Source organism: Lacerta agilis, chromosome 15 (genome assembly GCF_009819535.1).
Source record: "Lacerta agilis isolate rLacAgi1 chromosome 15, rLacAgi1.pri, whole genome shotgun sequence".
In the NCBI taxonomy this organism is placed as follows: Eukaryota; Metazoa; Chordata; class Lepidosauria; order Squamata; family Lacertidae; genus Lacerta; species Lacerta agilis.
The window spans coordinates 6,877,430-6,902,694 of NC_046326.1; the positions used below are offsets into that span (position 1 = coordinate 6,877,430).

The 25,265-nt window shown below is 46.7% G+C and overlaps 1 protein-coding gene across 1 annotated transcript in view; it reads right to left on the bottom strand.

Moving 5' to 3' along the window:
• The window catches only part of ADGRA2 (adhesion G protein-coupled receptor A2), a 117,092-nt gene that overhangs the window by 66,591 nt on the left and 25,236 nt on the right, over positions 1-25,265 (bottom strand). The window contains exon 2 of the mRNA XM_033171597.1: positions 13,240-13,311. Within this exon, the coding sequence (XP_033027488.1) occupies positions 13,240-13,311 (72 nt within the window). The remainder of the gene's footprint in view (positions 1-13,239; positions 13,312-25,265) is intronic.

Genomic DNA, 25,265 nt, shown 5'->3' on the forward strand with positions numbered 1-25,265 from the left:
TGATGGCAGAACCACAGGGATCAGTGTTCTGTCTTCACTGCCTCCTTTGCTTAGTTGTCATAAAGACCTAATCCTCGGGGATTAGTGTCTATAAACCGAGCTTGGAAGCTACGGAGCAGTAAGTAAGCTATTTCTTTTCCTTCTGCCCTCTCCTTTGCGTTTCTTTTGATTTTATCGCCTTGGAACGGTGGGGGTATAGAGTGGGGGGGGGAGAGAGAACAAGTTTAATATCCTAAAATTGAGCCAAAAGCAATATTTGATCTCATGACTGTACTCGCTCCATTGAACTGTTGACATTGTAACAGCAGCAGCAATAAGAGCTGGAAGCCTGGAGACTAACATTGAAAGGAGACATCTGTCTTCAGCTAGGCTCTAGCTCAGGGATAGGGAACCCGTGGCTCTCCAGATGTTGCTAGACTCCAGTTCCCATCGACTCCAGACAACGCGCACAGTGAACAGGGATGATGGGAGTTGTAGTCTGGAGGGGGACAGGTGCCCCACCTCTGCCCAAGCGGCTAGCTGCTCATCATGTGAAAGGAAATGATATAGCTGTTTGGGGGGGGTGGCGGCTGTGGCAATACATCTTAAATGGGCCTGCCTGCATCTACAGAACTGGCACTCCCCATTTTTTTCCCTGTCCAGCTACAGCAAAGAGTTTTCAACTATTTGAATTACAGGTGGGTAGCCGTGCTGGTCTGCCATAGTCGAAACAAAATAGAAAATTCTTTCCAGTAGCACCTTAGAGACCAGCAGATCTCTAGCAGAACAAACTCAGCTGGTCTCTAAGGTGCTACTGGAAAGAATTTTCTATTTTGTTTCAACTATTTGAAAACTGAATCAGGGTTCGTGCAAAAGCATGTCCTGACAGGTTTTGCCCTCAATTTCCTTCCAAGAAGCGTAATCTATAAAGCCATTTATAAACTCACGATACACAGTTCCTTCAAAATGTTTCTTCCTGGTAAGAAAGACTGAACAGGCTGGAGGTCTATTGGACTTGCCTGAGATGGCAATGTTGACAAGTTTAATTAGAGAAAAATCATTACTGACACTCAGTGCTATTTTTCTAGAAAAAGAGGTGCCGGAGCTCATCACGAACAGCTCCCTTGGTCTATTATACTGGCAATGGCACCCATTGGAGCGGAACTGAGTTCTGGCTGGAAAAAAGCCCTCCAGGATTATTGTAATAACCTGCAGTTTTATAAGAGTATATATTTAAAGTAGATGTATAAATGAGTAAATTAAGTTAACTGGGAATATGCAGAAAATATAAAAAAAATAAATTTAAGGAACCGCAGAAAAAAGGGGGAAGGAAGTCGAGTTTTGAAATGTTAGAATGATCGCAAAATTATTGAAATGTATAAAACTGCAAATCATAAATAAAATAATTTTTAACAAGAAAAAAAAAGTCCTGCTGACATTTATTATTGGGGTGAAATGGGGGCTAACTTCCAGTACAGATAATGGAACATGAACAATAAGCAGGTTTAAATAATCACTGGATGTATTCTATATAACTAGTATTACGTTAGAATCCTAGAAATCACTGGGTTTTTTTAATTTTAATTTTAAATTCAGTGTCTTGGAACTACACTCAAAAGTCTGTGTTTCTTAAACACCCCTATTTTCAGCTGTTCCAGACTGAATGCTGGCAGAAAGCTTTTCATCCAGAGCATAGTATGCTTTTTGTTATATGTGACAACACTCCATTTAGTTCCAGGAATGTATACCTTTCTCTTCCCAGTTTCACCTAATTTTGAAGTCCACAGACCGCTGCAGAGTTCCATCCTGCCTTAGTTGTAGCAGCCAGTGGTGCAGTGCTATGAAACTGGGCTCTCAACAGTGGTGCTTACCAGGATGGGGGAGGGCCAGGGCGGCCACTAGATTGGAGTAGTACAGGTGCACAGGTGAAAGCACCTGATTGGTTCTGCCCAGGAGCCTGCTCCACTGTGTCTTCACTAACATCATGCCTCACCCCACCCTTCCATCTCAGTAAGTGTGTTTATATGTGTTGGAAGTCGCCCAGAGTGGCTGGGACAACCCAGCCACCAGATGGGTTGAGATATAAATAATAAAATTATTATTACAAGTAGGTAGCTGTGTTGGTCTGCCATAGTCAAAACAAAATAAAAAATAAAAAAATTCCTTCCAGTAGCACCTTAGAGACCAATTTTTGAATTATGGTGCTGGAGGAGACTCTTGAGAGTCCCATGGACTGCAAGAAGATCAAACCTATCCATTCTTAAAGAAATCAGCCCTGAGTGCTCACTAGAAGGACAGATCCTGAAGTTGAGGCTCCAGTACTTTGGCCACCTCATGAGAAGAGAAGACTCCCTGGAAAAGACCCTGATGTTGGGAAAGATGGAGGGCACAAGGAGAAGGGGACGACAGAGGATGAGATGGTTGGACAGTGTTCTCGAAGCTACTAACATGAGTTTGGCCAAACTGCGGGAGGCAGTGCCTGGCATGCTCTGGTCCATGGGGTCACAAAGAGTCGGACACGACTGAACGACTGAACAACAACGACAACAAGTTTGTTCTTGGTATGAGCTTTCGTGTGCATGCACACTTCTTCAGATACACTGAAACTGAAGTCACCAGACCCTTATATATAGTGAGAGGGTGGGGAGGGGTATTACTCAGAAGGGTGGTGGGAATGGGTGATTGGCTGATAGGTGTGGAAAACCTGTTGACGACTGTTAACAACTGCAATTGGTCTTACAGGAAAAGGCAAGAGGTGACCAACTGCAGTCGTTAACAGTCGTCAACAGGTTTTCCACACCCATCAGCCAATCACCCATTCCCACCACCCTTCTGAGTAATACCCCTCCCCACCCTCTCACTATATATAAGGGTCTGGTGACTTCCGTTTCAGTGTATCTGAAGAAGTGTGCATGCACACGAAAGCTCATACCAAGAACAAACTTAGTTGGTCTCTAAAATTATTATTATTATTGATTGGAAATTTCTTATGGACTTTTACCGCGAAAGAGAAATGAACTAGTAATATCTGGATTTGAAGACTGAAAAAAAAAAGATTTATAGAAGGTGGAATGGCTGGATGTTAAGGTATGAATATTATATGTGGCTGCAGGGCAGAGAGCCGGAAGCCCTGTTATTTTTATCTTTCTTTAACCTTTTCTTCTCTCTCCTCTTTTACTTTCTCTCTCCTTAGGTCTTTCTTTCTTCTTTCTTTTCTTTTCTCCTTTCTGCCCTTGTTCTTTTTATATTGAGTAACTGTTTATGCCAGTGTATATTATAATAAGATACTTGATACTGGGTATACATTTCTGCACATCTTTGAGTAAGCATAAATAAATAACTATGTAAAAAAAAATGTGTAGCAGGGATGAAAGTGCAGACACTGCTCCCCACATCCCCAGGTTCATCTGAAGGTCTGATCAGAACTTATGCACACATGTGTAAGTGTTGTGTATGTCGTTTCTGTAGATGAGAGTGGGGAGTCTGCCTTTTTCAGGGTTTCAAAACACACAGAAAACAAACCCACATAGGACGCATACAAACACGTTAGATGTGGGAAGAACTGCAGCTCAGAGGCAGATCATGTGCTGTGCAAGCAGAATGCCCAGCCCCAATTCCCTGAACCTCTAGGCAGGGCTGGGAAGGACTAGGGAGTTTCTGCCAGTAAACTGTAGGCAATACTAAGCTAGGCAAGACCAATGGCGTAAAGCAGTTTCTCTTACATTGGGAGCAGAGACAGAGAGCATGAGCCAATTCGTTCCACATGTTAAATGAGCCACACATCTCAAACATCCTAAGGACATAAAGAAGAGTCCTGCTGGATCAGCCCAAAGGTCCATTGAATCCAGCCCTCTGTTCTCGCAGGAGCCGACCAGATGCAAATGGGAAGCCCACAAGCAGAACACATGCACAACAGACTCCCCCAGCCATGTTCCCCAGTACAGTAGTTGGTATCAAAGGTTCTGATCCTGGACGTAGTATATCATCATGATGACTAGTACGAGTCATTGATAGCCTTATCCTGCTCCACTAAATTGTCTAATTCCCCTTTAAAGCCATCTAAGATAGGAGCCATCGCTACTTCTTGTGGGATCTTTCCTCTTTTTGTTATACAAAGCCTAACACCAGGCCCCAATGTGCCTTGTGCTCATGTCCACTCAAAGAGAGAGGAGAGAGAGAGAGCGCATATTTTTTTGTTTTGGTCCATTGCTTTGATTCCTAAAAAAACCCCCACAATACCGGCCTGTTATCCATAAAATAACGAGGAAGTAAATAAGATTCTCCATCCTTTAATACTGAACTGTGCAGCCTCCCTTTCAGCCTTCACATCCTCTATCGTCAAAGAATGGTGGGAAATTGTAACTCTGGTTATCATTAGGTCCTTTTAAAATTCTGGCCAATGATTTAGCCCCAAGGGTCAACTGCAAAAGCGAAAACGTTGCAAATTCCAAGCACCAGTCTGATACTTGGGAGAACGGGGCAAATTCTCTAGCAGAAGGAGGGGGAAAGAGAGGGGGTGTCGCAGCATGATTAGCTTTCAGCGGTCCAGCGCGAAGTGTCATGGGGAGCGCATAAGGCAGGAGTCGGCTCACAAAGGGGGAGTCCTCCTCTCTCTTAGGTCAGGGGTTCAAGCGCAGCTCAGGTTCACAGTGACGGGATGTTTCATTCCCATCCGCTGGTTGCTTGTCAAGCCCGAGCGGAGCAAAGCAACAGGGTGCAGCCTAGTTAGAAGTGTCTGCGACACAAAGGCCATCATCTCAATTGGCACTAATTGACCCTCGTTGCTGGTGCCATCAGCAGTGAAGCCAAGTGGTGAATGAGTAAGCCACAGAGAAGGAACTCTTTCCCAGTTCCCTCTCTCTCTCCCCCTCTCTCATTCACACACCACAGCCCTCACTGGTACCGGTAGTAAAAATGAAAGCTGATTCTAGGCCATTTATACCTGTGCTTTTACAAAAACAAAACTGGAGCCACAAATATATCACAGATAAGGGGAAATTGTCAACAAGTGCATTTCTCTGTCTTGTAACAGTGGAGCTCAGGGACACCCAGTGAAGCCAACTGCTACCCCACCAACACCCCTCTCACTGGCTTCCTCAAATAAAGCCATAATGGGAAAAGGCCGAGAGGGCATGGAGTGGGGTGAACCTACAAGTGTCTTGTCCACATCGTCAGGCTTCAGAAATGGAAACTGGTCCCACAAAATAAGGTAAGACGGAGCATGGATCAACTCCGCAGGTATAGTACTAACTCCAACTCCAGCATCTGTTGTGGTGATTTGTTCACCCCTCTTGGCCTGCGGAAAAATCAGTGCTCTTCCCCGAGAAATTCCAACTCGGGACGCTCCAACTTCTCGTACCAAGTGGGCCACAAGAATACTGTATATTCTAGCGTATAAGACTACTTTTTAATCCAGGAAAATCTTCTCAAAAGTCGGGAGTCGTCTTATACGCTGGGTGGAGAATCTGCAGTCGAGTATATCTCAAACTCTATATTTTAACTGGAAAAGTTGGGGGTCATCTTATACGCCCAGTCGTCTTATATGCCGGAAAATACAGTACTTTGATGCAGAACACACTGAATTACATTTCCATATTGTAAATTAAAGTGTTTGCAATATATTTAATATTATTGAATATACACTATTAATATATTTAATTATATATAATTAAACACACAACTAATAGATTTAATATAGTTAATTATCAAACTAATTTAATACACAGACAGAGGTATGCGCTTTCATTAACAACGCATGATGGAAAAAATAATTTTTTAGAAGACTTTAAGATGTTTGTTCTTTAATGTTGCTGAGGGCAGCCAAAACATATTAAGCCATGTGACTAGGGATGCCCAAATCTATCAATTACAGTTTCTCATTTTCCAGTCTTGAGTTCAAACCTCCACATTTCCCATGTCAGTTTGAAAGGTTTCATCTTATTTTTTTAAGTCTGCAGGAAAATTCACCAGCATTTTAGTGTGAATTTCTATTAATATACACATTTCTCTACGCAGTTCACCTTAATAGAGTGCATTTTTGTAAGCAATTATCATGAGCAGATGTGCATTTTTATGCACATTTTGCCCTGGCATATGCATTTTTGTGTACACATTTGATGTTTTGAGAACTGCATTGCAAAATTCGGAAAAGTGCACATTTCAAAAGATGACTGTGTTTTGGTCCATGTATTGTTTCAGAAAGTCTCAATTAGAAGTAAAGGTAAAGGTAAAGGGACCCCTGACTGTTATGTCCAGTCGCGAACGACTGGTGGCGCTCATCTCACTTTACTGGCCGAGGGAGCCGGCGTTTGTCTGCAGACAGCTTCCAGGTCATGTGGCCAGCATGAACAGAACAAGAACAGTGCACAAAAATGCTGTTTACCTTCCCACCAGAGCGCTACCTATTTATCTACTTGCACTTTGACGTGCTTTCGAACTGCTAGTTTGGCAGGAGCTGGGACCGAGCAACAGGAGTTCACCCCGTCATGGGGATTCGATTGGCAAGATTCGAACATTCCAAACCTTCTGATTGGCAAGCCCCAGGCTCTGTGGTTTAGACCATCCCTAATTAGAAGATGCGGGTGGCGCTGTGGGTTAAACCACAGAGCCTAGGGCTTGCCGTTCAGAAGGTCGGTGGTTCGAATCCCCGCGACAGGGTGAGCTCCCATTGTTCAGTCCCTGCTCCTGCCAACCTAGCAGTTCAAAAGCACATCAAAGTGCAAGTAGATAAATAGGTACCGCTCTGATGGGAAGCTAAACGGCATTTCCATGCGCTGCTCTGGTTCACCAGAAGTGGCTTTGTCATGCTGGCCACATGACCCGGAAAAACTGTCTGCGGACAAACGCCACCTCCCTCGGCCTGTAAAGCGAGATGAGCGCTGCAACCCCAGAGTCGGACACGACTGGACCTAATGGTCAGGTGTCCCTTTACCTTTAATTAGAAGTAGGCCTGCCTTTAAACGTGAACTGAATCAGATTTCACCCACATCCCTACCTGCATATATCTCCTTTTCCCAATAAACCAGTGCCTACTTTTCTCTCTGCAGTTGCCACGCAATCCCACAAGGATATGACGACATCTCCGGTCTCCTGCAATCCTTTTCTTCACCCCTCCTTCTCTCTCTCTCTCTCTCTCTCTCACACACACACACACACACACACACACCCGCTACACAGAGCGCTGCTTCTGGCATGCACAAGCCACAATCCAGAGCGGAGAGGGCAGTGGGGCAGCCCAGGCATCCCTTGACTGACAGCTCCGGTCTCCCAGCGTAATTTGAACATTCCAGAGGTGACCGCGGGGTTAATGCCGTCTCGAGCAGGCTGGGATCAGGCCTGGCTGTTTGTTCAGGGCTCCCAGAACAATGAGACTTTAAAGAGATTTTCAGCACCCCGGGGTCCAACCCAATTAGACACAGTTTTCCAGGTTGGCAGTCAAAAAGTGGGAGGAGGGAACCAGGTTTTAAAAGAACACGCTCAGGAGTCAAGTTCAAGGGTTGCCTGGCAAGCCCCAAGCTGGGCTGGGGGGGGGGGGAGAGGAAATGGTGTTTGGGGGGGCGGAATCTCTCTTTCTCCTGAATGTGTCGTGAGTATCCATTTGCTTAAACTATCGCTTTGGAAGCCCCAAGACAGGCAGGGCTCCCTTGATGACCAGCTCTCCAGCTATTTCCTCCAGCTGCTGCCTCGCCCTTGGGGGAGCAGTAATCCCTCGCCATTAATGAGAGCTTTGTGCCAGGATCAAGGGGTGGGGATGACCCACAACTTCAAAAAAATTAAAAAATAAAGAGTGGGGTCGGGGAGGAGAACAAAACAAACAGGCATTAAAGAAGCAGCGTCAAATAAATCCAGGCCTTTGCAACCTGAGCGATGCAATCATGTCCCCTTCACCAGTAGCTGTGAAACCATTTTGCCCCCCCTCCCTTTTCCAAATGTATTTATTACATTTTTTTATTCCTTCCTTCCTTCCTTCCTTCCTTCCTTCCTTCCTTCCAGGTGCTCAGGGCCCTGTAGGTCTCCCTCCTGTGTCTCGATTTTTCACAACAATCCTGCAAGGTAGAATAATTTTCTGAGACTCTGCGTGTTAACAGGCTCAGGGTCACCCAGGAATCTTTGCTTGACCTGATGCCTGAACACAGGACTCCCTGTCTAAAATTCAACTCGTTAAATCAACTTTATGGGACCCAGGACCCACTTATAACTCAAATATGCATTCGGCAACCCGTTTACTTAACCTTTTGCCATACATTGGCAAGGTGGCAGAACTCGTGTTGTGACGCACCTTGGATCAGGCAGTGAGTGACCCACTAGCACAGGCAAACTCGGCCCTCCAGATGTTTTGAGACTACAATTCCCATCATCCCTGACCACTGGTCCTGTTAGCTAGGGGTGATGGGAGTTGTAGTCCCAAAACATCGGGAGGGCCGAGTTTGCCTATGCCTGCAGGTCCACTCCTGACCCACCACTTGAAGACCAGTGATCTTTATCAGCACAACGTACTTTCAGAACAGACAGTGTTCCTGTTGCAGATGTCTCATATGTGCCACATTTGCACTGTTTTGTTCTGGGTTTATTTATCAATTCATCTATTTATTTTTAAAAGCGTAAACAGCACTGTGACTAATCTCCAGCAAGCCTATCTACTGGTATTCCCTCTCAGCCCTATCTCCCTGAACCTTGACTACACCATGCAGGCGCTATAAAGGCATGGATATATAACAGGTTTATTAGGCAGGGTTATATATGCCTACCCGGCAGGGGTCTTAACACAGGTCTGCAACAGGGTTTCTCCTAGGGAAGGTGGGGGGGAGTGGGGGGCGGGTCTGGATTTTCCTTAAGCAGACTGTGCACTATTGGAACTGCACCAGTTCTGATCTTTCTCTACTTCCGTTTGCACGCTTCAGCCCAGTCCGTGAAAAGCTGCATTTTCAAAATCTCGTTCAATAATATATCAAGCCACAGTCGCAAATTTGCTGGCGGTACACAAGAGGTTTGCTTATGCTCAGTGTCTAGGAACAAAACCTCCTCAGTATATTCTACCCCCCACCCCCTGACATACCTACCTACCAATGAAATCCATATGATTTGGGGACACAAACACATAAATCTCTCCTTATGAAAGCCTTGAGCCATAGAGATGCCTTTCACGAGGAGATAAGAAAGCTGACTTTGTTGGTGGGGACAATGTTGCTTTTCAGACTGGGCCCCACAGATTGGTCTCCTCTTGCTTCCCCTCTGCCACAAGACCAAGGCTGATCTCTTTTAGAGCACAGCCTGCCCCAGTCTACTTCACTCTGGATTAATTCTGCACATCTCTGAGTCAAAGCAGATGTGGTAGATCCACGTGCGGATCTCCCTGGTTCTTAAAGAAGTTTTAAACAAATGCCTCTAAGTGGTTGGGGAGGTGTTGATCAGAGCACAGATGCTGGGTGAGGGGAGATTAACCCCTTTGCTATATGCCATTTCCCTGATCTAACACCCCTCCTACAGCTGCCATTTCCTCTGCTAGAGTGGGAAAACACCTGCAACGTGTGTGTGTGTGTGTGTGTGTGTGTGTGTGTGTGCTTTTCCCCAGGGGGCTCAGCAGAGGGCCCCTCCAAACATCCTGTTTAACATGCACTCATGATGATCTGTGATCAATATGGTATTGGGGAAGTTACACACAACCCTGCTTTCAATACCATTTGTGTTTGCAAAAAAGTTTTGGAGTGGGCCCACTGCTTTGCTTCCCGTCAATGCGTGTCCCGTAACTTCCTAATGAACCCCTCCAGCTCTTCACACCACAAACATTTTTGTCGTTGTTGTTGTTCCATTTTTGTTGCTCTGTAGTGCAATAGTCCCCACCTCCAGACAGGATTATTGCAACAACAATGGGGAACCAGTACAGAACAACTAGTAAAATGGAATTGTGTGTGGATGGTCCAGTACGGGGGTCTGCAACCTGCGGCTCCAGAGCCGCATGTGGCTCTTTCACACCTTTGCCGCGGCTCTGCCGGCTGCGCCCGTGCCGTCCACTTCTTTTCCAGGACGGGGGAAGTTGGGGGCGGCGTCGCGCTCGTGGCCCCGCTGGCTGCGCCCGTGCCCTCCTCTTCTTCTCCAGCTGGCCGGTGGCAGCCCGCCCTCCAGCTGGCCAGCGGCCTGCCCCCAAGGCTGAGGCAGGCGCTGCTGCTCTGCTCATGCGCCGTGCCTCGTTTATGCCAGCGCAGGCGCAGCAGCAGACAGCAGCAGTTTCCCTCCTTGGCGCCTGGCCTGGAGGTGTGGCTGATGCTGGCGTGCAGCTGCTGCTGCTGGCATGAAGCTGCTGCTGGCTCAAGGCGACGACGACAGGTAGGCAGCTGCGGGCTGGGCCAGGGGCGGCGGGCAAGGGCGAGGAGGAACAAGCCCTCTTTTAAAAAATTGTAGAGGAAGCGTGGCCTGCCTGGAGGCATCCTGGACGCGCCCTCCCCACCGCCAACATTAACCTCTTGGAGATGTGTAACTATTGTAGAAAAAAATCAGAAAAGGACCGATGGATATCAACCTCACTCCCCCCAGTTCCACTGCTTGCAACCCCAGATTTTGCAAATGCTGGCTAGGTTGTGGGGAGGAAACAAGCCCATCTAAGGATGTGTGTGTGTGTTGGGGGGGGGGGATGAAGTGGAAAATCAGAGTAAAGCCAGCAAATGGTCTGGAGGAGAGGTGTACGTGTGTGTGTTGGGAGGCTAAGGGGTCGTTGTCCTTGGTGAGCTCTTCGGGATTAAGGGCAACAGGCGTCCCCCCCTCAACCTCGTTTATTTCATAATCATTGGGGAGAAGTGCACGTGGAGGAGGCCCCAAATAAACCTTAAGATGTAGCGATGAAACAAAAAGCAAGCCTGCACTCCTCTGAATTTGGGAATCAGTTCCATTTAACTCAGCGGCTCTTACTCCTGAGTAGACGCGCCTAGCATTTTTCACTTCCGAGGGTGTTGCATCTTGAAGTGGCACCTTCACAGCGCAGCCCCGTGTTTGTCTACTCAGAAGTAAGTCCCATTGCGCTCCATGGGACTTACTTCCAGGTAAGTTTGCAGCCTTTCAAAGACTTTAACCAGCGCACTTAGCAAATCCCCGCTGAGGTCCATCGGGATTTAGGTCCTGGTAAAACGAGCCTAGACAGGACTGCAGCATAACCGATTATGCAACCTGCAAAGGACTAAAGGCGTGTGTTGTTACTATTGAATAGAATAAATCTTCATTGTCATTCTCCCCTTGCGTGAAACAACGAAATTGCTTTATTAAGCGCCATAGTAGGATTTGATGGTGTGTTGTTGTTGTTGTTTTTAAGGGGGCATGCACTGGCCTTGAGTGAAAAACGCACTCACCCTTTTGCTTATATTGTTAGAATCATAGAACTGTGGAGTTGGAAGGGACACCCGAGGGTCCTCTAGCAGCCCAACCCCCGGCAATACAAGTATCTCAACACGTGCTCTCCCATCCAGTTTGAAACCATACCGGGCCCTGCTTAGTTATTTAACTTAGTAGTTGCCTAACATGGGGGTTGGGGTGGGAGTCTCTGGGCAATTTGCCATCAAGCAAAAATTTTGCTGGTCCTCTTCCTTATATTATCACCGTTCTTAATGCTATTTATTAGTTGCCTAAAACAGGGGAGTCTCCAGAAGCGAAAGGTTCGTTGAGACCTCTTACTTGTATTACTATTATTGGTAACATTAATATTGTTATTGTTATTTCATTTGTTGGTTGCTTGGGGGAGCCTCTGTGTGACTCAAGCAGCATCTGCATTGGGGTATACTGCATTTGGGAGGGACTGTGTTGTTTGCTAGTGTTGTTTGTGTTGTTTGCTAGGGCTTTCAAAAAGGTGTTGAACGGCCTTATTTGCACATGGTTACGCATACCAGTCTCAGTGCTGCCTGGGTTTCAGTATTGCCAATCCTCTTGGTTGACACAGCATTCAGAAAGAGCTTTCAAACTAGGTGTGCTGGAAAAGATCCTGAGGAATTTCTTTTTTTTAAGTATGGGCAGTAAAGTATCATGAAACTCAGTTAGTTGGTCTGAAGATAATGTCCCCCGTAAATAGAATGTTAAGTTTATGCTGCAGTGTGAGTTTATTCAAAGCATTAACAGGCAGTGCATGGAGCCAAGACTGGATTGTTAGTTGAAATACATATATACATATACATATATATGCAGTGTTATATTTGTTTTAAATGTCACAATGGTTTTGCGGCTCCCAGGTCTTTTTTTTCCTTCGGAAACGGGTCCAAGTGGCTCTTTTTGTCTTAAAGGTTGCAGACCCCTGGTCCAGTATAACTCCACCAATAAAGGACTATTACTGCATCAACAGAAGACTCTCGCAAAACCCCAGTTTGGAGTTGTCCAGTTGCTTTTGAGGGGTGTGTGTGTGATTTAGATTGGGTGCTTATCTTACCTGCCGTCCAAACAGGAAATAAGATTTTGACTAAACATCAGGGGGGAAATTCTGGCAGTAAAAGCATGGAACAGTCTGCCAAGAGAGTTGGTGGACTCTCCTTTCTTGGAGGTTTTTAAGCAAAGGATGGGTAGCCATCTGTCACGGATGCTTTAGTTGAGAATCCTGCATTGCAGGGGGTTGGACTAGAAGACCCTCAGCTGTCCCTTCCAACTCTACAATTCTATGATTCAAAGTTGTTCTCTGAAGCGGTAGTAGGTTGGTCCAGTAGGAAGAATTCCACAGAGGGCACAAGGAGCCTGGATAAAGGGCTGGTGTTTGCATGCCAAAATAAGCTGCAATTCACCCCAAACCATGCACTCCCATCACTGGGAATCTGCCGTCTACACGATGGCTCAGAATCATGTCTAGCTGGCCCATTGGTTTTTTGGACAATGAACTTTCAGCGCATGATACTCCCAGGTTCATACCCAGGATATAAGGGGAGGACAGAGAGTTTTGTGGCAGCTAAAAGGCTAACAATTTAATTTACTGCAGCACAACGTTTTGTGGGACACAGTCCAGCAACTTGGAAGGAACCACATAAACAACAGTTCAGACTCATTGCACAGTACAGATCTTTGAAGCTGTCGCCTCAAATGCATCCTTCATTTGCTTTACTAAGAATTCCAAAATGTAACAGCTTCCACATTCTCTATCTTGAGCCACTCTAGTTCTTGCTGTGGCAATTAAAATTCCTACACACACACACACACACAGCCCAGACTTCAGTTTTGTTGCATTTTGGTTGCTAATTCCTCAGCCCTTCATTAAGGGCCCAGAACTGCCCAGAGCACACAATAGCACAGATTGGCACTTACAGCTTCTCGAGTGCACGAAGTCCGAAAAAAGAGCCATTCTTCAGAGTTGCTATCTTGTTGTTGCTCAAAATCCTGGGGAGGGGAGAGGGAGAGAGAGAGAGAGAGAGAGAGAGAGAGAGAGAGAGAGAGAGAGAGAGAGAGAGTTATTCATTCTGCGTTAACCAAGCATCCAGGGCTTAAAGGGGTAGACTAGGTGTGTGGTCCTTAGTGACGGATTCATTAGCCACACCCCAATTAGCAAGGGGGGGGGGGGCAGGAGAGCCGGGAATGGTACAAAGGCTGTAGGGTAAATGTATGGCATAGCAGTCTATAGGAAGATGCCCCACCCCGCTACTTAACAGTTATATATAGGCCGATTTGCAAAGTGCTCTTCCAGATGTTTGCTTCCACGTCAGCAAAAAAGTGATCCAGAGCAACATTTTGCAGTCACAGAACTAGGAACAACAGACACGGACTTCTCTATAAGACTAAACAGTGAATACCCAGCAGAGAAGAAGGGTCTTTAATGGACTCTTTTTAATGGACTCCAACAGCCATTGACAACTAAGAAGCTCCAGTCTAGATATGTCAACGCTTCCTGATTTAAAAACTTTATGCTGTCAGCTTTACAGGTCACGTTGTGTGGATTTCAGAGGGAAGCCTTGCTCTCATCCCCTGCTGTACATTGTAAAGGCCTTTGGCTATACACCAGGCATAGGCAAACTCAGCCTTCCAGAGGTTTGGGCCTACAACTCCCATGATCCCTAGCTAACAGGACCAGTGGTCAGGGATGATGGAATTGTAGTCCCAAAACATCTGGAGGGCCGAGTTTGCCTATTCCTGCTATACACAATAAAATTGATTGGTTGACTTTCATTGACAAGCTGGTGTTGTCCAGCTACTGGGAACTACAACTCCCATCAGACCCAGGCAGCATTGTTGTGCTACTTGGAACTGATGGGAACCTGTAATCTAAAGCAGCTGGTGGGCACCAGCTTGGCAAAGCCTGGACTGCACACTCCCAGCACATATTAATGTATCCCACCCAGTACTTCCCCTGCATCCATTACCGCATTCAACACCATCATCTGCTGGGAATGCTTATGATCGTAGCGGTGGCGGTGGTTTTAAACGCTTATTGCTCATGGTTTCCATTCAAAATAAAATGTACACTTGTAAAGCAGTGCAGAATGGAAACAGATTGGAGTACAGAGACGTTGCAGATGAGGAATTCAAACTATGTCTGGGTGGCCTGTTGCCATCTAATGTATACAAGGTTCAAAGTATTTTTATAGTCTTGTCCCCGAGCCAACGGTTGTCAATAGCATCTGTGCCTAAATGGTGGTCCCAGATGAGGGTGAGCTTGCCCATTCAGCCCAGAAGATTCATGCAGTTAGTTCAATGGGGCTTGGATGAGCATCGCAGTGGAGGGAGGGGTGTGCATATCCATCGGCAAAGGACGGGAACAGGCTGCTCACAGGCACAGATGGATCAGAGATGGATTTGTGTTTTACTCTCAGGTTGGATTTTTAAAAACAATTTGTCTCTCAGAAAGTTAAGACATTTTCTAATGGTTTAAAATGATCAACATCTCACAAAAAGTTTCAGAACTGCCAAAAATTGTTACAATTTTCTGATCATCCCCCCAAATTGATGCTAAGTGGGTGTTCCCACTCATTATTACTGTCTATATGTGGCTAATATTACTAACCTGTATTTCCTTTATCCTATATATTGATGTTTCATTTATTAATTCATTTAAATCCTTTCTATTACTATTTCAGCTGGGAAAATATTACCTGCTATTTGTTGAATTTAACTGGCTAGAGATCTATTATCTAGATAAGGACATGCTACTATATTAAAATAAATTATTGCAATATGTACCATAATTTTATAAATAAAAGAATGTGATCATTTAAAATAGTAAAAAAAAAATGCCTGCCCTTTATCCCATTTACTGATTAATTAATCAATTACCTTGAAATAAATGTACATATAAATCAAGATCTCGGTGTCTTTCAGTGATGCTGGAAGAAATAGAAGATAATCAACTAAAAAGCTAGCATAATTAGAAGGAAGGGCCCCCTTACAGCTGTTGTCCCCTGAACTTGGAAGTAACAGAGAGCCACCATGACTCACCCATTGATACCTTTCTCCTCCATGAATTTCTCTTAATCCAAGTTGGCAGCCATCACCACCTCATGGGGTGGGGAATCCCACATTTAAACTATGTGTGAAGAAGTAGTTTCCTTCATCTTCCCTGGATCTCCCACCATCCAGCTTCCCTGAATGACCTCAGGTTCTATATTACGAGAGAGGGAGGATCTCCACAGGAGCATTCGCGTGGTCTGCTTAAAAATCATTCGCTGCCCTTGCAGCATCTTCTCTAGCATAGCACTGCTGCCTGCTCCTTAGTTCAGCAGTAGGCAGGGGAAAGTCAGTTGTACCAAGTAAGAGCATTGGTCCATCTAGCTCAGCAGCTCTCCAATATTTTAGGCGGGGGTCTCTCACAGCCCCACCTGGAGATGCTGAGGATTGAACTTGGGACCGTCCGCATGCAAGGTAGATACTGTACCACTGAACTACAGCGCTTCCCCAATCGTGTGGTGGCAAATTGTGATGGGGTACAGCGGCGCTGTGGGTTAACCACAGAGCCTAGGGCTTGCCAATCAGAAGGTCAGCGGTTTGAATCCCCACGAAGGGGTGAGCTCCCATTGTTCGGTCCCAGCTCCTGCCAACCTAGCAGTTCAAAAGCACGTCAAAGTGCAAGTAGATAAATAGGTACCGCTCCAGCGGGAAGGTAAACGGTGTTTCCGTGCGCTGCTCTGGTTCGCCAGAAGTGGGTTAGTCATGCTGGCCGCATGACCTGGAAGCTGTACGCCAGCTCCCTCGGCCAGTAAAGCGAGATGAGCGCCACAACCCCAGAGTCGGACACGACTGGACCTAATGGTCAGGGGGTCCCTTTACCTTACAGCCAATGCACAATGTGCTACATGTATACTCTCCCACTGTCCTTGTGAAATCAGGGAAGACTCCTGATTTCCTTCTAATTGCGCCTGGTATAAATCACTATTCCTTATTCTGCCTTTGCAGTATGCCTCGTTAACATCTGGTTAGCGCACATTGCTAGCACTGGTGTTCTTCAAAATTCATACAAGAGGGGCTAACGACATTATCTTTAATTGCATGGCTTGTGGCCAATACGAAAAGGTGAAAACCATTTCCAGGCAGCTAGTCCTCAGGGTGCTTCAATGCTAGTTCTCCCACATAATTTTTAGATGAGGCCTACACATCCAGCCATATGCCAAAGCGCTCTGCTCAACCACGCTGCGGAGATCTGCTCTCTGTCCAGCGGAGTTCCTTCATTTCACAAGCTCGCAGTTCAAGTGTCCCCGTCTGAGTTCAGCATTTTGGCAGCAGCCAGGGCTGAGGCTTTTCAGGCCTCTTTGTCCCAAAGTAAACAGTTAGCTGACCACAAAAGGGCCTTCTTTTGGCCTCAAGCCCAACAAGCAGGAAGGCAGCCATGCTGAAAGGAGGGGGAGAAAGGAAAGCGAGCCACCAATTCTCCCAGATTGCTCATTAAAAGCTTTTTTAATGAGCAATTAGACACTATTAGACACTGCCTTCCACCAGCGAGGGCCATCAAGCAGCCCCTTAGCTTTAGACAGCTTGCAGTCAGAAGCCACTTCAGACTCTCGACGTCACCCTTTCAAGCAAGGGCATTTTCTCAATAGGCTCTTTGGCGGCCATCGCAGTGATGCCACTGTGTCACTGTGCAAAGAGAGAAGCCATCCCCTTGGGGCATCCCAGAGGAAACAACCTTGGATCCCATCAACTGGCTTTTGGGTTGTACTAGGAAGGTTCAGGCCGGGGGCTTTCCTACTCTTAGCTACAGCAAAAATCTGATAAGGTACAGGCAGGTAATACTGGTGGCTCAAGAAAACGGTTTTTCAGGTATGCGTGGAAACAAAAATGATATTTATTTCATTAAAATGCCCCAGATTGGTGATTACAGGCATTAACCTCGTGTAAAGGGTCACTAAATACAAACTCTGCTAGCAGCAATTGAAAGCAAAACACTTATTCTGGGAGGAGGGTGGCCAAAGAGCACCTCCTAGATATAAGGCAGGAGTGGGCAACCTCAGGCCTGGAGGCCAAATGTGGCCCACCATAACTCTCTCTCTGACCCGCCCAGCTCTCCCCAGCCCGTCCAAATTGCACAGCTCACTGGGCTCTCCTCCACCCCTTCCTGAAGCTGTTTTTGAACTGTGTCCATGAGCTGACAAAATGCCTCTATAGCTTCCCTAGGAGGGCGATGGGGAGATGTTTGCATGAGAGTGTAGAAGCCTCTTCCTCTTTGCGTGGCTGGAACGCTGCCTATTGTACATAAGTCGCATCCAGTGCTCTGCCCAGTTTTGCCTTTCGTCCCTGACCATTGGTGGCCCCCGCAAGGCTTTCCACAAAAGAATGTGGATCTCGGGATGAAAAGGTTTCCTGCCCCTGAGACAAAACCTTCACTCTGGGAGCCCATTTCTTCTCTGATATAAGGAAGCTGCCTTATACCAAACCAGACCCTTTGTCCATCTTGATCAATATTGTCTACAGTGACCAAGCAGCGGCTCTCCAGGTTTTTCACACAGGTGTCTCTCCCAGCTCCCCACTCCACCCCACCCCAGAGATGCCGTGGATCGAACCCATGATCTTCTGCATGCTCTGCCAACCGAGTTACAGTCCTCGTCAGTCACGATTGGCCCAGCTTCACTTCACTTGCCTGCAGCATGTATCTTAATGTATAAACTACGCATGGCCCCAGAGCAGGCTGGCAATAGGTGGTGTCCTGTCTGGCAACTGCAGATGGAATTTCCTCTCTGAACAATAGGAAAGCCTGACCTCTATTTCCCCCTTATTGGTTATGCTAAGTACTTCCTTTGCCCCTGACACATGCGTAGTCATGCCTATCACCAGACTGTGAAAACATCTTCCTTTGTTGGGTCATTCGAACATTGCCCACCCCCCAGCCAGGCCAAGTTACCTCCCATCCTCTTTTCCCTGAGCCAGCAGAATAAAAAGAAAAAAGGGCCAATCCCTTGCCTCAGGTGTTCCCTTGGAAGCCATCAAAATATGCCTTTGACTGAGTCAGACCATTGGTCCATCTAGCTCAGTATTGTCTACCTTGACTGGCAGCAGATCCCCAGGATTTCAGGCTGGGTTCTCTCCCAGCTGTGGCCAGAGGTTGAACCTGGGAACTTCTTCATGCAAAACCAATGCTCCACGGCTGAGCTCCTTCCCAAAGTCCAGAATGCTACAAAATGACTGCTAACCACAATTTCAGAATGGCACGAGTGCCTTTCCTGACCACCTCAAACTCAAATGAAGAGATCTTCCACAGTTTAGTGTGTTAGAGTACGCACTGGCATTTCAGGAGCATAATGCATGCACACCTCTGATCTAAAATGAGTAATGAAGGAAGACACTCTGCAAATGAACATTCTCATGCATTCAAAGGACACAAGAGGGGATGTAGAGGAAGGCCATTGCTGACCATGCCCCCAGCAGGCAGATGCGCATTCAGCATTAGTGAGAAAGGGGTGTCAAGGGCTCCTTCGCCAGATTAGCCAATGTCCCCAAATCAGCTGGAAAAAATAACAATAACAATGGCACTAAACCCTATTTATAGGCTAATACAAATGATCAGAAATTGCAACCAAAGTCTCTAAATCTTCTTCACCAGTTGCGGTAGAATAATTCAAAAGTTCGATATATACATAGTCTGTCACCAAATATCGCCGGAACAGAGTGACTACAGTATCATATGAGCACTGATCCAGAGCATTTTTTCTACAGCGTTTATATTTACTTACATGTAAGATTGGCTTGTTAAGAAATTTAACTGCATCCTTCTCATACCAATTCTTACAAGTCCGGCTGATGAAGAATCGATCAAGATTGGCTGATGAAGCATTGAACGAAACAGACTGGTTATCCGGAAACTCTGTTCCGGCGATATTTGGTGACATCAGCTTGTCTATATTGCAACACAGGGGTCTGTTTACAGATTAATGTCCCCAAAAGGACACAAAGAGCCCTGTGCACATGGAGCTCCTTTAGCACCAGCATTGACCAAGGTATGTGACAAGCAGACGCATCGGCAAGGGATGGGTTTGGCCAGCAGGTTTGCATCCATTCTGACAGGTCCAGGGAACCTGTGGCCCTCCAGCTGTTGTCGAACTCCAATTCCCTTCAGGTCCAGCTAGCGTGGCCAAAGGTCACGGGTGATGGGAGCTGGAGTCCAAGAACATCAGGAGGGTCACAGCTAAAAACGGCAACAGTTATAGAGCAACCACCTTATTCAATTAAAGTCAGCTTTGGATAGCTAAACAAATCACTAGTGCATCCATATCACCCTCTTAAAGCAGGGGTAGGGGAACTTTCTCAGGCTGAACACCATGTCCCTTGGGGCGGGAGGGACACATGCCAGAAATGGGTGGAGCCAGAGGCAAAAGTAAGTGGAGCCATGAATGTAAATTTCCCCTTTGTACAGTAGGATACTGTCCTCCATCCAGACAAGCAAAAGTCTTGATCAGAGTTCAAGGGCACTTTGCAGCCAAGGAAGGTGGTGAGGGGCATGGCCACTGGCGTAGGAAGGGCGGGGCATAGGGGGTGGGGTGCCCCGGGCAGCGGGATCCCGATAGGGTTCCATCTCGGCGCGCCCCGCCCCCAGAACGCGCGCCAGCCCCACCCCACCGGCTTCCCGCCCCCCAGTGCCGGAGCATGAAGCTCCACCACTGGGCATGGCCTGTGCAGAGACCCAGAGGCCAGGCATTTGGTCCCCTGGCCTGAGGTTCCCCACCCCTATCTGAAAGCTGCCCCACCCCGGTGAATGCTCAGCAATCCAGCCATTGAAGTAAAAACAGAGAGAACAGATGTACCAGGTGTACCGCTGCATACACAGATGGGAAGACATGTTCACAAGGTGGAAAGTGAAAGATTTGCATGGTTTTTAGATAACTTTGGGTGATCCAAGTTTCTGCCATAACATCCAGATCACCTCCCAAAAAAGGCAAGGACCCAGGCAGCTGAGATAAAAATCAGTATCCTGACTGATCTGCTGCCAGCATCCAAGAGAAGGAATCTGCATCTTTATGGCTTGGAAAGAATATCCTTGACCCTCTCATTCCCACTAAAGCTTCAAGTTCAGACCGTTTCCCCCCTTGTATTCTTCATCAGTGATGTAGCTTTGGATATCCCTCAGCTTCCCACAAACCCTCTTCCACTGTTTCATAGTATCATAGAATTGTGGAGCTGGAAGGGACCCTAAGGATCATCTAGTCCAACCCCCTGAAATGCACGAACAGGCAGCTATTCCATATGGGGATTGAACCTGAAACCTTGGTGTTATCAGCACCATGCTCTAACCAGCTGAGCTGGTTAGTCAATAGGATGAGTCAAATAAGCCATGCAATTGCCATTTTTTTGGGCTGTTTGTGCAGACCAATGGAAAGGTTCTTGTGGTGGAGAACGGGATGCAATACTGCAGGTGGTGGTTAGAGGTTGCCAGGACACCATATTGGATGCTCTTCCAGACAAAATTTTCATTGAGCTCTATCCTGATCTGCTTGCAGGGAAACCGGCTATTTAATGAACATTCATTCTGATTGGTTTGCGGGGAGGTTAGACAGCATAGCGTCAAAGCAAGCGTTATCCCAAAAATTCCAGTGTGCATTTTCCCATCAGTTTCTTAGTCACAAAAAGCCAGGTCTTTGGGGGAAGCTGGTTTGTTGTACAAGACGCCCCCCCCCACCCCACCCCATCAACAGTAATAGTGCAGCCTGGATGTGCCAGTATGTGACTGAATCCCCACCCGAAAACAGCGGCATTCTGGAGGCCCCCTTTGCCTTGCATTAAGCCTCAGCCGACCCGTTACCAGAACCTTAATAGCTTTTGTGCCATCGGCTGCATTGACTTTGGCAGCAAAGAAAACCCACCCCGGCAATGTTTATGAGGCCAAAGTGTCAAGTAGGGTTAGAGGTGCAGATAACAGGGGCTAAACGCAATAAGGGCAGGCAGCTCTATGACCTGCATGGAAGTTAAGCAAGACAACTGGCTAGAAAGGGTTGCAGGGCTGGGAAAAAGAACTCCACCGAGACTGCACAAATTCATCCCCCCCCCCCAGCAGGTTTGTAAAAACCAGATTTTTCCAGCTGCACCAAATTCCCCACCAGAAACCCCACACTGGAAAAAAGTGTGTAAGCATAGCAACACTTTGCTCCTGCCTTAAGCTTACACCCTGTATCTGGTGGTGGTTTCTCCAAAGCATCCATTGACATTGACAATTCATTTATGAATTTTTCTCAGTTCAGTAAGTAGCAGCCACAAAACAAGGAGGACTTGATGGTATTGAAGGATACGGCAAAGCGTTACGGGGTCTGCAGATGAAGGTGCGGAAGAGGAGCTTCCGGCCCAAAATAAGGTGGTTTATATGGCAGTTTGTTTAAAGCAGTACATTCCACCCTTATATAATTTCATAGATGCATAGAATTGCAGAGTTGGAAGAGTCATCTAGTCCAGCCCCCTGCAATGTAGGAATCTTTCACCCAACGAGGGGCTCAAACTCATAACCCTGAGATTGAGATTCTCTTGCTCTACCAATGCAGCTATACAAGCTACAATCTGTGTACATGCTGTCCCTGTCATGTAACAGTTAGCAAACACCTAACATGCCTAGTTTCCTTCCATGTTTCATCTCAGCTGTCCAAAGCACCAATTTTCCTCCAGATTTGTGTCAAACTGCCCACTGAAACAAAACAAAACCCTCAGCCCTGACCTGTTGCTCTACCAGGGGCCACACCGACCGGCGCTAAAGGGATGTTGGAGTCCGGCAACACCTTAGGGGCACCAGGTTGGGGAAGCTACCCTATGCCTATCCGTTTCCAGCCTCTGCCTGTGGGGTCTCAGTTTGTATGACAACACTCACAGAGAGACGGGGAGAGAGAGAGAAGAGAGAGAAAGCACGCAGGATTTGGCTCATTTGTTTAAAAGGGGAACTATGTTAATGAAAAAAACATGGACTTGAAAGATAACAGCAGCAATGGGGAAACTTTCTTTCCAAGGCGCCTAAACAATTAAGGGGCCCCAGCAGTCCCACTTTCAAAAGAGACTCAGACACATCAGATGCAATTTCACTTGGAACGCAAAATGGAGCCGGAGGTGGGGGGGGCAAGCAAGAGGAGGGGGGGAATTTAAACAAAACAAAACAAAACAAAACACTAAGTCGGGTTTGCCAAGTGTCAGCACAGAGACAGATCCTGCCTGTGCCTTGAAAAAGGTCCAAGGCAGCGAGAGAGGATGGAGACCCAGCATTTCCTTCCTGGATCCCTCCACCCATCCTCTTATCTTGCAGGCAGGACAGGAGGGGGAGCAGCCGGGCAGAATGAGGGGGGTGGTGGGTCAGAACGCGCTTATTATGTCCTCTCTTGGCTTCCAACTTCTGTGAAGTTATACTGACCATTATACTGAGGAGGAGTTTCTTCCCAGCCCTGGGGCTTGAGACTTTGAACCAGGAGAGTCAAGCGGCAGGATTGAGCTTCAAACCTCCTGCGTGCAAAGATAAGGTTCCTCCTTCTTCCCCCAAGCAAGGCTTTCCTTAATGGAGTCCTTTTAAGAAGGCAAGAGGCATGGTTTCTGGGCTGCTGATGCCTGGCAGATGTAGTTCTAGACCAGAGCTGGGGAACATCTTCCAGCCCAGGGGCCACACTCGCATCTTTCTAGGGGCCACATGCTAGTGGTGGGCAGGGCCAGTTGCAAACATGGGCAGAGGAATGAATTAAATCCTGCTTTCACGCAGTTGTTGTTGTTGTTGTTGTTCAGTCCTTCAGTCGTGTCCGACTCTTCGTGACCCCATGGACCAGAGCACGCCAGGCACGCCTATCCTTCACTGCCTCTTGCAGTTTGGCCAAACTCATGTTAGTAGCTTCGAGAATACTGTCCAACCATCTCATCCTCTGCCGTCCCCTTCTCCTTGTGCCCTCCATCTTTCCCAACATCAGGGTCTTTTCTAGGGAGTCTTCTCTTCTCATGAGGTGGCCAAAGTACTGGAGCCTTGACTTCAGGATCTGTCCTTCTAGTGAGCACTCAGGGCTGATTTCTTTGAGAATGGATAGGTTTGATCTTCTTGCAGTCCATGGGACTCTCAAGAGTCTCCTCCAGCACCATAATTCAAAAGCATCAATTCTTCGGCGATCAGCCTTTTTTATGGTCCAGCTCTCACTTCCGTACATTACTACTGGGAAAACCATTATTAACCATTGTTAATAATGCACAGCTCTCTCTACCTTCCCCACCCAGGTAAGCTAGAAGCACGGCCAGGGCTCAAGGGCACATTTCAGCCAGAAACAAACCATCAAGGAGGTTATAATGCAGGGCCAGTAGGCAGTGCAGCTGTGTGGACTATGGAGAATTCCAAGGGCCAGATAGAAAGGCTTGGAGGGCCGCATTCAGTCCCTGTTTCCACTGAGTCAGGAATGCGATTGTGTGCATGCGCTTTTAAAATCCTCTACTGATAAGCTCTTCCCCTTATCTACTAAGCTTCTAAGGTCATGGCTTTGTATGCAGAGGGTATTGCATTTCCAGACCGCAAAGGTCTAGTGCTGGGTGGACAATACTGAGTCAGATGGGTTAAAGGTCTATAAGGCAGCTTTCTATGTTCACAATATCCAGCTACTTCACAGGAAAAGACACTACAGGGTTGATTTCATTCATGGGTCTCCACAGACGTCAAATTTGCTGCTTAGCTTCAGTTTCTAAGATTAAGTTATAGAACTATGACTTTCAGCCACAATGTTTGCCATCCAGGTGCTACAACCAGAGATTCCAACAGCATAAAGAAAACCCACCTAGATCAGGTCAGTCGTCCCTCCAGGCCAGCATCCTGTATCCTTCCTTGGATGACACAACTAAGGATGTTGGAGAACTCTGACACCAACAGAAACGGGAGGGAAAATTGCTGGTGTTCTCTTATTTGTCCCGCAATTGGAACAGAAATCACTCCAGTAAAAAATGACAGGTATACACTCTGTTGTTGCTCCTTTCAGTTTGCAAATGATATCTAATAGATTATGTTCCCCCCACACCCAATTGCCTTTGTTTGTACCTTTCATTGAAATGTGATTTATGTAACTATTTGCATAAATTACGTAAGTTGTGTGATTTCGCAGCAGACAGTGAGACAAATAATGCAGTTTTTGGCAGAATACAAACTGCAGCAGAAAGGAAACAGGGCTGAGTGTGACAATCAAAGGGCAGAACAACCCTAGCCACAACCAACCAGAATTGTACCCGTTATTCCTATGCGGCCAAAACCAGAGATTTCCATAAGTCTTGAGAGATTCAAGATACTGGCAGTTCTATTTCCAATCAATTCAATGCAGGGGATTCTCCATTTTCACAGCTGCCCCACATTGGGGCGATGTTTTATTATCACTCTGTACCATGACCCCCAAGATCCCTTTCTTGGTTAGTCATCACCAGTTCAGACCCCAGGAATGGCAGCTGGAGAAGTCCCCATCTGGCAGGCAGACTCCTAGTGTGAGCTAAAGCAAAACGCACAATAAGACAAGGAGATAATTCCTTATTCTTCCCGCACGGCCCTTCCCCAAAACTAGTCAATTCTAAGGACGTGGAAGAAATTCAGTACAGTTTGCAACTAAAGCCAAACTGACCTAACTGGCATTTCCTGAAGCATTCAGGAAACTGAAACACAGGCATCCTTTGAAATCCACAGTTCCCTGAATTTTTGCAATGCAGTTCTCCAGCCAAGCAACGTGTACAAAAATGAATATACAAGGATAAAGCGTAAATTAAAATGTGGGAAACGGCTTTGCAAAAATGTGTAGAACAGACAAAGTGCAGACAAAACTGTGTAAAGTAGGATAAAAAAAGGGTAAAGCGACCCCTGACTATTAGGTCCAGTCGCGGACGACTCTGGGGTTGTAGCGCTCATCTCGCTTTATTGGCCGAGGGAGCCGGCGTACAGCTTCCGGGTCATG